The sequence below is a fragment of the Carettochelys insculpta genome, chromosome 19 (genome assembly GCF_033958435.1).
Source record: "Carettochelys insculpta isolate YL-2023 chromosome 19, ASM3395843v1, whole genome shotgun sequence".
NCBI classification, from domain to species: domain Eukaryota; kingdom Metazoa; phylum Chordata; order Testudines; family Carettochelyidae; genus Carettochelys; species Carettochelys insculpta.
Genome location: NC_134155.1, coordinates 15610507 through 15624621, shown reverse-complemented (window position 1 = coordinate 15624621; position 14115 = coordinate 15610507). Strand labels below are relative to the sequence as shown.

The following is a 14115-nucleotide window of genomic DNA, read 5'->3' as shown; positions in this document are numbered from 1 at the left end:
TCCCTGCTGATGCCAGAGGCTGCCCAAGGAATCTCTTGGGAGGTATCTACAGACTGTTTGGGGACAGTAGTTGGGTACCCCTCTAGAATCCAATGCAGCCACTCATAAAAACAGCATGTTTGCAGCGATGACCCAGAACATCAGTTTGCTTCCTTTCTCTTCTGCTACGCCTGCTCAAGCACATTTATTTTCATGCATCACTTCTGTGTCCCCCTGGTACATCCTTTTTCCATTATGCCCTGTAAGATCTTGGCATAGATGTCTGCATTTCTTTTGCTGCTTTGTAGTTCTGCCAGCCCAGATGAATTCCCACTCCACCCCCAGCAATAAGATCCTGGATCTCTTGCACACTCCATGCTGGAGCTCATCTTTCACCCTGAGAATTCATGGCCAGATGTGTTACTGAGGTGTGCTGCCTGCTCTACTCACCAAACAGGAAATGAAATTCAAACTTCCCAAGCCATTTCCTGCACAGCTGAAGAGCAGCAGTGCTGAAAGTGCTGGCCAGAGTGATCACACTGGGGCACTGGGGGACACCTACAGGAGGCCAAGAACATCGAATTTCACAATGCTCCATCTGTACTACCCTAGAGTCAACCATACAAGGTCTATTTTGGTGTTACACCTCGTGAAAAGCAGGAATACCAAAGTCAACATTCAGAGCCCTTAAAGTTGGTGGAACAGACCTTTGTAGTGTGGATTGCTTGCTTAGAAAATTGATTTAAGTCAGCTAAGTTGGACCTAATGTCCTATTGTAGACCAGGCCTTGGTTTATTTAACAGATTAATGATATTTTAAAATAGTTTTCTGAAATAGGCATCTGGATTTCTAATGCTTTTCAGTTACTTAGGCCTACTCTACCTCAGATATTAACTAGCTCTCAGATTCTGTTGTCCTTCCCAAGCCAAAATTCTCACTTCTTCAAATGTTAGGGTTGAGGCTTTCAAAAAAGGTGTAAGGAATTTCACCACAAAACTCCCATTACATTTTGCTCAAGGAAGCACTAAGGGGTGGCAGGAAGTGGCCGAATGTTTTGTTCTTTCTCCAGCTCAAGTTTTGTGTATTAAATTTTTTTTTGTTTGTCATTACTTTTCCCCAAATGTCTAGAATTGTTAATTTTGCAGGTCTTCCTACAGAAATAAAAAATTTATATTTAATTTTAGGGTTTGAGATTCTGAAACAAATGCTGTTGGAGGAAAGAGTAATTCCACATCTCCCACTAGACAAAATCTGGGAATGGCAGGTTGGAATAGCATGTCGCCAGATTGGGCACCAGCGTTTAAAGGCCATCCACTTACTCCTGAAGATAGTGCAATGCAGCAGCCAGAGGTAAATCTATCGCTCAACGTTGTACATTAAACATACCTTCTGAGGAAAGGTTTTGCTCAAGTCAAGTCATTACAGAACCAGTGGATTATAATTTAAAGTAGGCGCTATAGTTTGTTTTGCTGATGGTTGTTAACAATGGTTTGCTTTCTAAAAATTGTTGAAGTAATAGTGTTTCAGAAATCACTTTTTCCTTTTCTGTGGAACAAATCCTTTCATCAGAAAGTCAGAATCACAGTTAATGACTTTTAGATGTTGATTCTTGTAAATAAGTTTAGAGATCCATGGGTGAATCTCCTCTTAGCTAACATGAGGAAACCAAGAACAAGGTGGATCAAAATCATTTCTAGATTCAGTTTATACAGTGCAAGGTGTATACATGGAACTGTAGCTGCAACAGAGTTTATTGATTCTGGGTAGCAGAAGTCACTGCACTGGGCAGCAGTAGACAGTTGGTGAGTATGTAGTTTCCCACTTCTGTGACAATGTTGAGAGTAAGTAAAATCCTGAAGGTGCCAGCAGTGTCCTGCATTGTCTAGCTCAAGGAACCCAAAAGTGGTTTGTGTCAATGTGTCTACCTAAAAATATTTTTGTAACAACGTCTGATAATGCCAAACAAAATCTGTATGAATCATGACTTCTGCCCACATTCATGTCTGCACATTTGCAACTTTGCTAAAAAGTATTTAGCCATTGTTGTCAGTTTTTATTACTGAATCATTATCTAATTTCTTTTTAGGTTTTGTGCTAAAAACAAAAAAGCTGTACTTTTGTCTGTGGGTAACAATTTAACAGGATAAAATTTTTATTGTGGATATAATACTTTAATAAAACATCAAATTTTCTTCTGTATTGTCCTGATCAAGACCTGTGAAATGGAGTTCTTTCAATGTTTATTTTGCATAATAGAGCCTGTATAATACAGTGATGTTTGAGTAATGTGAGGAAAGGCAGAGTTGGAAACCTGTTATTTGCAAAGTGTTTCCAATTACCAATACCCATGTTAAATAATAGGAACACCCTTTCTGTTTGTAGCTTAGTCTTGCAAAGCTTTAACCAGTGGAGTGTAGGCATTTAATGTAGTGCTCGCTTCAGTTATTTCAAAGACCCCCAGCTGGGCAGTTCATCCTTAGTCAGCAAAGTGCTTTAGAATTACTTAGTCCACAAAAGTGTCTAATCTTAAGCACAGGCAGTAAACATGGGGAGAAATTAGGCATGTGCTTAAATGCTTTGCTGACCTTGGACCAAAAAGTTCACAGTCTGGAACCCATTCGGGTGGAGTTTCAGTTTTAGTGGCTACATTTCTGTAACCATTTTCAAAACCCAATTCTATTTTTACAATCAGCTTCTTTTTATATGCTTCATAGCATTAATCATCATGAAATTACCATTGGCTTTCAGCTCCCCTGAAAATATTGTTCTTTATATCAGAAATTGAATTGGTGTCATTAATGTGAGTTACCCTGCATTTGGCGTAAATAACGGGCCCTGGGTTTGGTTTGGTTTGTTTTTTAGGGATTGTGACCTCACCTTATTAAAGCCACTCTGGCAGCTGTTCACCCAAATGGAAAATAACCTGTGCCATGATGTGTCCAAGTCTGGTATTCTTCTTCTTCCCCTCCATCGTGCACTCACAGAACTCTTCTTCGTTACAGAGAGCAGAGTGAATGTAAGCAATCCATTTTAACCACATCTTCCCCTCTCTCCAGCACTGACAATAGCATGTAAAATGCACTGCTAGGTAGCTTTCTTACTCAGCACAAGTAAGTTGGGAATTCGTAGGCACCAGACAGGTTGTGAGCATTTTCCCTTGTGGAGCTCAGTGTCAACTTCTAACACAGGGACAAGTACTACTCCTCATCAGTCATATAGCCTTAAATAATTATGACGATTTTGCCTGATGTACTAAAGAAGAAATACTCCAAGCTTCTGTATATGCTCGGGGAGAACTGGATTTGTAACCTATTTGAAATTATGGTTTAAATGTAATACACTGAGCTAGGTTTGAATGCCATATGCTGTCAGTATAGATGAGGCAAATTATACATTGAAGCCTGAAGTCAAAATTGTGCAATCTTGAGCATAACTATAGACCAATTGAGGGAGCTATAAATTTGTCAGCTTAACTTACATACCTGGAAAGATACTGGAACAAACTATTGAACGTGACATTCTCTTAAGCCAACTATCAAAATGTGGTATGGATGAAATTTCTATAAGGGTGGGTACAAAACTGATAGAAAGGCCACACTCGGAGTAGTTTCAGTGGTTTGCTGCCCAGACTGGGGAGATAAGTCTTGTTGGGTCCAGCACAAGTTTGTGCTTGGTCAAGTACTATTCAGTGTCTTCTTAATGACTTGGATAATGAAGTGGAGGCTCTGCTTATAAAATATGCAGATAACACCAAGCTGGACTAGCTCATTGGAGGACAGAATTGGAATTCACAATGGACTTGACAAATTGGAGAACTGGTCTGAAAACACAATGCAATTCAACAAAGAGAAGTACAAAGGATTTGAGAAGGAAAAAAAAAAATCAAGTGCACAACTACAAATTGGAGAATAATTGGCTAGATAGTACTACTGCCGGAGAGGATCTAGGGGATATAGTGAATCAAAAATTTTAATGTTAATCAGTAACATGATGCAATTGCAAAAAACTGTTGTCACTCTGAGTGGATTGGTAGATTAGTCATATGTCAAACAGGAAGTAATTATCCAACTCTGGCACTGTGAGGCCTCAGCTGGAGTATTAGGTCCAGTTCTGGGCATCAGACTTTTTAAAAATAACAAGTGATAAATTGAAGAGACTCCAGAGAAGAGGAACAAATATTATAAAAAGTTGAGAAAAACCTGACAAACATTAAAGAAAACTGGGCATGTTTAATCTTGAGAAAAGAAGACTGAGGGAGACTCTGAGAGACTTCAAATGTGTTAAGTTTTTGTAATGGTACTTATCTCTATATCCATTGAAGATAGGCCAAAAAACTTTTTTAAAAAAGCAAGAGCTATTTAATTTGATAATATGAAAGTTTCTCGTTATAAGTATAGTTGAGCTCTGGGATAGTTTTCCAAGCAAGTTTGTGGAATTCCTGTCATTGAAGGCTGTAAGAACAGGTTAACAAACCCTTGTCAGGAATGATATGTGTGTGTGAAGAAGGCTGGACTAGATAACTTTTCAAGGTACCTTTTTAGCTCCATATTTCTGTGGTTCTGTGAAAACTTTTGATGAATTGAATCTGAAGATCCTATAGAGTGTGAAATGCTTATGCTGATCTATAGGGTAACATTATTAAAAATCTTATTAAAGCAGTCTGACTGAGCAAGTTTCTGTCTTCAGGAGTTTGGATCGCTGCAGGACTACTTGCTTGCCTTAAATACTGAAGAGCATCTTCATCGCTGCACAGCACAGGTAAAAAAAAATCAACCAAAAAATCCCTGGCAGGATTATCTCCTCTGACTAGTCCTGGAAGAGAGAGCCATTGGTTCCTCACTGAAGAAATAGGCTTTTCTTATTGATAGCTGTATTGTCACAGTTGATCAGCATAACGTCCCAAAATTCAGTTTCACTGTTTTGAATGATTCCTTAGATGTGAAAGGCTAATACCCTGATCCATTCATCTCCTGTTTCCGTTTTATACCCACTCCAATCAGGTGTTAATATTTCAGTGCACAGTAGATCCCCAACTTACGTGGAGGTTGTGCAAGTCAAATTTCGTGTAACTTGGAAGAGCCAGGAAACCGACCAGAGCAGCAGTGCTGGTCAGTTTCCCTGCTTCTGTCAGTGGCGGCAGCCAAGAGTCAGGCTGCTGCCACTGACAGGAGTGGTTTCCCCACTCCTGTCAGCAGCAGTAGCTGCTCTAGTCACTGGCGGCATCTGAGAGTTAGGCTTTTGGCTGCCACCACTAACAAGGAGTGGGGAGACATCTCCTGTCGGGGCAGCAGCCCACTCAGCTGCTGTCCCTGACAGGAGCTGGGAAACTGACCCAGCCAGCAGCACTGGTCAGCTTCTCCACTCTTCTGAGTGGTGGTGAGCTGGTGCCTGGTTCCGGGCTACCTGCCATGCACATGAGCCGGGACATTAACCAGCGCTGATGTGGAGAGCAAGTTAAATTTCAAGGAGATTTGTGGACACTTAAATTCAAATTCATAAGAATGAGGTTAAAAATTGAATTTATTAAAAGTTGAATTTATCTCGTAGCATAGACTCAGTCTTAATGTTGTCTGTCTAGTGGTCTACCACATGAATTTACTCAGCAAGAAAACTGCCTTGTAAGATTCTGTTTCAAAGTTGCAAAACTGAAGAAAATTTACAAACCCATATGTAAAATATAGTAACCTGCTTACTTGTGTGGTGTTTGGCAGTCAAAAGATACATTTATTCATGTTTATACTTTATTTTTTTTAACCTTCTTCAGCTGATTTTGAGTAGTCCTGCAGAGCTAGTGTAGATATGGTACTATCTGGATCTTCCTTTTTGACACCTTTTGTTTTAGATCTCTTTGAGCTCCAGCTGAATGAAACTACTCCCAAAAGTTAACCTTCCTGTATAGATAGCCACCCAAGGATATTCTTACAGAATGTCCCAACTGAGTGGATGTGAGTTATCAAAAACCAAAACTCATGTCCCAAATCAGGTTTTCTGCATTCCTTTTGCCATTGTGTAAGTCATACAGAGCCCCGACAGTTATTCTTTTTCCAGATACTTCTGAATTCAGAGTTTTTCTCTCCCAACATCTCTTGCATTTCCAGCTTCCTTCTTAGTGCTACTCATTTCCACTTTAAGTGACTTGTTCTCTACATAAGCAAAGATTTAGCAGATGGAGTCATCTGGGCAATTGGAAATACAGTTGCTTTTTTGTTAAGTATTCAGAGCTTGTTGGATATGTGACAGTTTACTTGATTGCCAGAAGATAATCAGATGGATAGAGAACAGGCTATTCCTGTGTCTGTTAAACTTACAACAGAGGGTGGCTTTTTAGAACTTAAAGTAATAATTACTCAATGGTGATAATCTTCATGATGCTTCACTTTTTTTTTTTTTTTTTTTTCATTCCCCCCTCTCCAGGCCCTGAAAAACATTGCTGCTATCAGCCTTGCCATTAACTATCCAAATAAATCAACAAGTCTCTGGAATGCTTAATACTGGCTCATGGCCAGAGTGCATGGGATAGAATAGTTTGTCCATTGGAACCTTGGAACAAACATCTACACTCCGTTCAGGAAAAGTTCTTTCAGCTTCAGCGTCTGAGTACTCTGCAGCCTTCCTTCCACTTCGATTGTAGAATTTGTGAAAGTAAAAGCGCACTTCACAGAAAAAGCACATTTTGGAGTAACTCACGCCTCACCTACAGTTACATACGCATATATAGTAGCATGTTAGAGTAAACAGAAAAGTATTTTTTTTATTCAGAGAGGGAGTGAGAAGATTTCTGAAGTATGAGAATGGGGAAGGGTCTGTGCTTGTATGATCTGTTCCCAAGAAAACTGAATGATTATCACCACAAGTAACAGTTTAAAAAGTTGTAATGAGCTTAAGCTCATGCCATGAGCAGCATCCATTTTTCACTGGAAGTAAAATTGGTGATGAAGAATCTTGGTGGAGTGTGTAAAAGCTGCCCACACATGAAACCTGTCATGTTTCACTTTGCTTTGAAAGCCATTACCCATGGAGTAAAACCTGCGCAGCTAACTCATTATTGAACTTGGTTTTAAAACTCTAGAGAGGTTCCAAGAGTAGTTAAGAGTCCAGTGGCAGACCACCTTTGACAGGTGACAGGCTCAACTGTTTTTTGGTTTGAGCAACTGATCTTACTCTAATTTGTCTTATATGTACAATGTACATTATTCTGATTTAGTACAGAAGTCACAATGGCTGCACTTGGAGTTTGAAGAGGTGGTATGAGAAGCTGAGCGGCACTGGCTGTGATGCATAACTTGTATGTTTCTCAAAGATGGCATCTTTTGAGGAAATTGTTCATGGCATACTTTTTCTTAATTCTTTGCTACTGGTGACCAAGGAGATCCTTTTGGTGAACATTGGGAAACCCTGAGTCCCAGCATCAAGGGATGCTGGGGGTTAGTGATTAACCCAATTTATCTCATATAGCAATAACTGCATTACTCCTGCTGAATGTGGAATAAATAGCAGACCTCTGTGTTGAAATAAATTGGCTTCAATCTTGCCCAAATTTGCTGGTTATTCCCTTGCCAAAGAAGACTGCAAGGAGCTTAAGAGATTGTGGGGCTATGTTTTATGCAAGCTAATTGTCTGGTTGGTTTTTTGAATGTAAAATCTGCAAAACTTCTATTGTGTAAGGTTTTTTTTCAGGATGAAATTATGAAGAAAGCACAGCCAGATGCATCAGTTGCAGAAACTGGAAAGCTAATCATGATGGCATAAGGACAATGACTGTGTTGGAACTGAGTGTTTGTGTTCCTTGGCCTTATTGTCCAAACAGGCCACTGTACAGCACTGTCATGTGTATAGGAAGCCCTGCCTTTAGGAATAGTCTATGGAATGGTGCTCTTCCAGTCACCTGGGACTGGGAGTATCTTAAAGGCGGTGCTATATCCCTCTGGGAGGGAAATGTGCAATGTGCTTTAATGCCCCCTCCCCCTTTCATTGGGGCTGCAGTCTTGGGAATAGCTGGTTTGGTTGCTGGTCCATTGGGAGAATGGAAGGTCAGTGCTGTGGTGGCAGAGAAGTTTATACCTGGAAAAAGTACTCCTGAGTGAAGGGGTTAAAAATTGAAGACCTTCCTTAGCATCATATGATGCAGTCACTGTGTTCAGGGGATAGGATAACTCTAAGTAAAAGCAAAGCTTAAAGTGTAGAAATAACTTGTTCTCTGCCCAAGTTTGAGAAGAGGCAGAGAAGTATATACTCTTCTGAATACACCCCTGCAACATGACATCATAAAAGTTAGTTCCTTCTTCCTTTCCAGGGTGACACACTAAACATGAGATATACTTGTGGCATACTGTAACTCATAGGTAAAGGAATTTGTAGTCTTGTTGCTTTGGTTCCCTCTTCTCGATGCCTTTAAGCTTGGAATCTGACTGCAGGAGAAGCTGGGAGCTTCCCTGATAAATCAAATGCATGTTATCTGAAAGAGTGAATTCCTACAACTAGAGGGTCTGTGGTGGGGATGGAGTTATTACACCAAAACTGGTCATTTTTTGAAGTGCACTTGAATGAACAGTGTGTGCACTGTATCAAAGGCTTAGATGACAATTTTAAAACTGCTGCTCTGGGATAGTGTGGATTTCTTACCTGCTGTCTCAGAACGAGTTTTTGGCTAAATGGTAAAGATATGCAATAGGTTGATTGTGCAGTATGTAAAGCATGTGATGTGCTGTTGAGATCTGCCTATGTTTATCTGCAGAAGATTTTTTCCTCTTTTTTATGTCAGACTGTACATAGATTGTTCACTGAGCATATCATGTAATTTGCTCATTCTTATTCTTCTTTTGGACTGTTTTTACTTTCTTCATAACTGGGCATAAAGACTGTGAGTGATGCAGGAGTGGCCAAAGTTACTAACTAAGCATACCATTACCCTTACCATCAGGTCTGCCAGTCAGCCAACTTGCTCTCAAAGGGCTGCAAGTGGCATTAGCTGCTAAATAGTCTTTCCACCCCCTAGATGGAAGTGAAGGACTGTCACCTGGATTGACAGTCATTCACTGCCTTACAACTTTCTTGCTGGTTGTGTGTTTTTAGGGGGCAAGAAATATTAATTTGATTTTTTTTCCTGTCATGTAAAAAGAGGAGGAGGAGCAAAATGAATTTATATTTATGACCAATAGCTCTTTGAAATCCTGCAGCAGTTCCAAGTGGCTGCAGATGATACTATGATATAGTACAAAGCTGACTGGAAAACAGGTATGCTGAAATAAAAAATGTGCCTAATATAGAAAATGATTGTGTTCTGAATCACATCTGATGTATTTAAAACAAATCGCATTGTTCCTAATGATACATGTGACTTGCTTTTCATTAAGTACTTTAAAAGGTTTTTAATTTCTTTTCTTACGGGTTTGCTAATTTCCAATTTTTATCATTTGGTTGTTTGAAATAGATCAGACCTTTAAGATATATTCCACTTCAGCTCAACATGTAACAAGAAAGTTATAGATGTGGGTAAAATATGCAAATGAAGAGAAATATATTGTAAAAATTCTATAAAAAGTAGCACTGTGTCTGTAGTCTTCTCTTGCCCTTGCTAAAGATTGAATTTGCAGCAAGAGCTGTGGGTTTACTATGCACTCTAATCATTAGGGATGGATGAGTGTAAGGAACCTGTTTGTCCTCCTTGGTATTAGATATCTGATATCACAAATGGCCACGTAAACATCACATGAGATTTGGCTTAGCCTCACATCCTGTATTTCGTTCCATGTGGATTGACCCGTGTGCTTATATAGAGTCCTATGGCCCCCTAAGGAGTTGGCAAGCAAATGTCTGTGTGGATCAAGTTGGAAGCTGAGCCAAAACTTGTTTAAGCTGGTATTTCACACCTGTAGAGTTCTGTGTTCATGTGAGTCCTGCCTGCATGGAGAGGCTCTCCTGTGCCATAGCAGCTCCTGTACTGTAAATGGGAGGAGATTGCTGGCAAGGGTGATGCTTCCACTGGTCCACTAGAGCTGCAGTTTGTTGGCCTTCTAAGTGTGCTGCATGGTCTGTTTGTTTACACAGGCTTTTCCTGAGAGGCTGGTTGGTGGGAGCCAGGAGTTTTCCCTGGGGTGACGAATTAGTCGTCTCCTGGCATTTGGCCAAACTGTAAGTGTTTTACCTATTTGTACACAGCCAAAGAGATTTGTCGAGTGTGTTTTCTGAATATACATTAGTAACCTGAACTGAAGAGTGTGCTCAAGTGATCCTCTAAGGACTAGGTAAATCGTGGGCAGGGATGTTGCTCTCATGTTTTGAGCAGGATCAGACTGTAAACTAGCTAGTTTCATTCATTTACGGTGGGGTGCGCTACTTTTTCCACCAGTGCCATTAACTCTGCCTGCCTGCCCTCCAGGCACCTGTGGCTACATGCCTTTACATCTGTGTTACCATGCTCCCTTACAGCTGATTGCACTCAAGTTCCTTCTGTCTAACCCTTTAAGAAACTAGATCCTTTTAATGCATTATACTGCATTTAGAAACCAGTCAGAATCTATTGTGTGCATGTGATTATTTTGGTTTCAGTGATTTTAGTTTGTCTATATCTAATCAATCTAAGTTAAACCAAAGTGAGTGTACTGGTTTAACCAGTTTAAAATCACACTCTGCCAACAGAGAATCACTAGCAAAATGGAGGAAGGCATTTCCCCTGTTCATGCGCACATATCCCAGCCAGTTTTGCTTATCTTCAATTTGCAAACATGAATTTTCTGGTTTCTAATGGAGCAGAAGTCTTACATTTACTTCTGTACGTGCATTAAACATCATTGCAGAAGCTGATAGAACAGTGCATGTGTCTGGAAACTTTAAATTTCTTCCTGCGAAAGTGAATTGCTTGGAGGGCATTTGGTGGAGGATAGTTGTAGTTTATGCGTTAGTTTAAAAAATTGGCAATGCATTTAAAAATATGTTTACTGTATATATACAAAGTTTGGCTAAAATAGAGGACTGAGAATTAGTTCAGGGTTTGTAATCTAGACTCTGCTGCTTCCTGGGGCCAATTGCTCTTGTGCTAAGTCTACACTGTCATGTTAAGAGCGGAAGTGTGGCCATGGCACCAGCACTGGGAGAGAGCTCTACGTAAGCCGCCTAAATAAGAAGCATAGATCCCAGCACTGGGAGCCCATTTACACTGGTGCTTTACAGTACTGTATCTTCCTGCACCTGGGGGGATGGGGTGGAAAGGGATGTCATAACCCTGAGCCAGAAAGTTGCAGAGCAGTAAAAGTGGAAGTGTAGATGTAGTCTTTGTTGGCCTAATTTCTCCAGTAGTGAAATGGGGCAATATTCATCTAACTCGAATGAATTGAGGTTTGTTTAGTATTTGTGAAGTGCTTTGAGCAGGGTGGCGTGCTATATGAGGCAATGTCTTTTCTTTGGTGGTAAATAACAGCCTCTGTAGTCTGGGTCAGATATAATGATCCTCTGACGTGTTTTGAGCAACTTTCATGAAATTCTCTTGTAGAGCTGAAGCCTAAATTTGCTCTCTGTTATAACAATATAAATCAGGAGTGACCCCATTTTAAATGATTGGAACTGTCCTGATGTAAAACCTGGGCACGTGAACAACAGGAACAAGCACAATGTTCTGATCTTATACTTTCTTCTCCCTTGTTTGTTATGAACATCATATTTCATATATACAGGATTATGCTACTTTTATGTGACAACTGAATTCTCATAGCCTCTTGCTTAAAGGTTACTCTCACAACTGGCAGGTGGTGTCTTCAGGTGACAACTGGCAAGTAAGACAGCCCCATGAAACCCTGAACACCACAAGCTTGGTTTTAGGCAAAAGTCCTAAACAAACAATGAACTGTTCCTGAAGAGGATGTCTACCAGATGATCTGTTAACACCAGCCCGTCATTAGAGAGTCAGTTCTGTTGGGAGGCTGTTAACTCTATCACTGTGACAGTGTAAGCCCTACCATAGGAGAAGCTTTATACTGTACTCAGGAGTGGGAGCTGAGGTCTGCCTCCCCAGGTGGAGCACTTCTCTTGAAGCCAAATAGTTACTCTTCCTTATAAATGAGAGAGGTGGCTCCATTGTGTAGGGAGGGCATGAACTAGGGGGTTAAGGAAATAAGAGTAGTGAGATAAGAAAGGAATGAGTGGTTAATGTATGAGTTTAATCAGCTTTCCTTGTTCTGCCATTGTTCTGTTCCATTTGTACTTTCTTTTCTCCAACTCCAAAACCAGGCTGCAATAATACAGAACTTTTCCACATGATTACATAGTGCTGCAGACAGCACATCACACAAAAATTGGTCCCTTTTTACCTTAAAATCTGAATCATAATGTGTCTCATTAGTTATTGATCCGATACACTATTAATATTGAACCCTCAAATGGCTTTATAGCATTTCTTAACTTAAGACTTTACCCTGCTCCTTGAAAATAGGACAGAGAAGGCAAGTTTTGGTTGGTGAATAGCATGGAGGTATGTAACAGAATGGCTAATGTAAATGGTGATTGGAAAACAGCACATCTTTGTTTAATTTGCTTTTTTTATGATTCTAGTATGGTGCCAGTGTACAGAGTTAGTGCTCTTCTGGGTGTGTCTACACTAAATTGCTGTTGATTGATAGCGTCTGACGTAGATGTGATAAATTGATCTCTTAAGTTTGCCTGGTGCTCCGTCCAAAGAAGAATAGCCAGCATCGCTGGGAGAGCAGCCCCCACCAACCTTACACATGCAAGACATGGGGGCAAGTATGTCGACTTCAGCTACACTCTTGGCACCCCATAGTGTAGACCAGGTCTGTGAAAACTTGGCTTGGCTTGGCTTCAGTTATGATCCACGTGAATAGAGATGCCTCCTCCCCCATCAAATCTGTGGGGTGCTCTCTTGGTGCAGCTTTTCTTCCCTGCTCTTCTCTCATGTCTCACTTCCCTGCTCCCTCCCACAATTTCTTGTTCCATTTTCAGGTCGTATAGTCCGTCTTTTCATAAATGCTTCAGCATTTCTTTGAAGTCTTCAGTGCAAGTAAGAGCAAGAATGGTGAAATTAAAGCTAATTGAAATATTTGTCATTGGTTCCTCCTTTCTTGTGGATTAGATCCCAGAAGGTTGTTTAGCATTTTGTAGAAGTGTCTAATGCTCGTCCAGTGGAATCCTTTTAAAGAGATGTCATTTATCAGCAAACTAGCTTTTTCTAATCAGAGTTTCATTAGTACAGCTTCATTTTACACATTGCAGTGTAGTGGAATAGATGGTGAGTTGATTCTACATCCCTTTGAATGCAATTCACTTTTAATTTTGATAAATGCCTAACTTTATGTTCACAAACGTGTGTGGTGTAATGGCCTCAAAATAAAACAAAAGGCTGACTTTAGCTGCAAGAGACAAAATACAAAGGACCAGCTTGAGAGAGAGATTTTTCTATGTTATCTGTCTGGTACCTAATATATCTTGGCTGGGAGTTAAACACTAGCTTGTATTGAATTTCAGTGGGAGCTGAGCATCCAGTTCCCTGAGGCCGTTTGAAAAGCCCAGCTAAAAATGCTACTGCAATATAAATAAAAGCCTTCAGCGACTAGCTCATGGCAATAAGTGGTCTATTACAGCCAAAGAAGCAGGTATAGGGGAGCTGCTGTCTACCTAAATAGCTAGCATTATTTTGCAGATGACTAATGATGGTTGTCGAATGTAGAAATGAAAACAACTGCACAACATGTACGTTAAATCAGGCATTCTGGACAAATTCCAAATTCTGGCCAAATTTTCTATCTAGCTACAGTCCCTACGTTTATAAGTGGATACAGTATACCTTTTTGAATTATTGCAGACTATTGCTATGTGCTGTTAAGCAGCTGTATGCTGCCCCAGCAGTGGCTGAATCTTAGGGCAGTGTGGTTTATATAGTTTTTCATCCTGAAATTTAAACCCAAAATATTACAAAAGGTTTCCATTAAGAAGGTTCCTCCTTCAATGAAAACTTGGTGCTCTGTACTCCTGGAATAGCCACTGTGTGTAACTTCCTAGGCCTCTGGTTCAATAGTCCCCCTGTTCATCAAAGCATTTAAGTGCATATTTAACTTTTACATACAGACTTAAACCATGGCCTTGCGCAAATACCTAAAGTTAATTAAATATTCAAGTAGCTTGTCTAAT

The 14115-nt window shown here is 40.2% G+C and overlaps 1 protein-coding gene across 1 annotated transcript in view; it reads left to right on the top strand.

Annotated features, from left to right (window-relative positions):
* ZZEF1 (zinc finger ZZ-type and EF-hand domain containing 1) overlaps positions 1-10238 on the top strand; it is a 99645-nt gene extending 89407 nt beyond the window's left edge. Inside the window, exons 52-55 of the mRNA XM_075013418.1 lie at positions 1164-1329; positions 2842-2995; positions 4666-4737; positions 6394-10238. Of these exons, the coding sequence (XP_074869519.1) occupies positions 1164-1329; positions 2842-2995; positions 4666-4737; positions 6394-6468 (467 nt within the window). The 3' untranslated portion in view covers positions 6469-10238. The remainder of the gene's footprint in view (positions 1-1163; positions 1330-2841; positions 2996-4665; positions 4738-6393) is intronic.
* The last annotated feature ends 3877 nt before the right edge of the window (positions 10239-14115 follow it).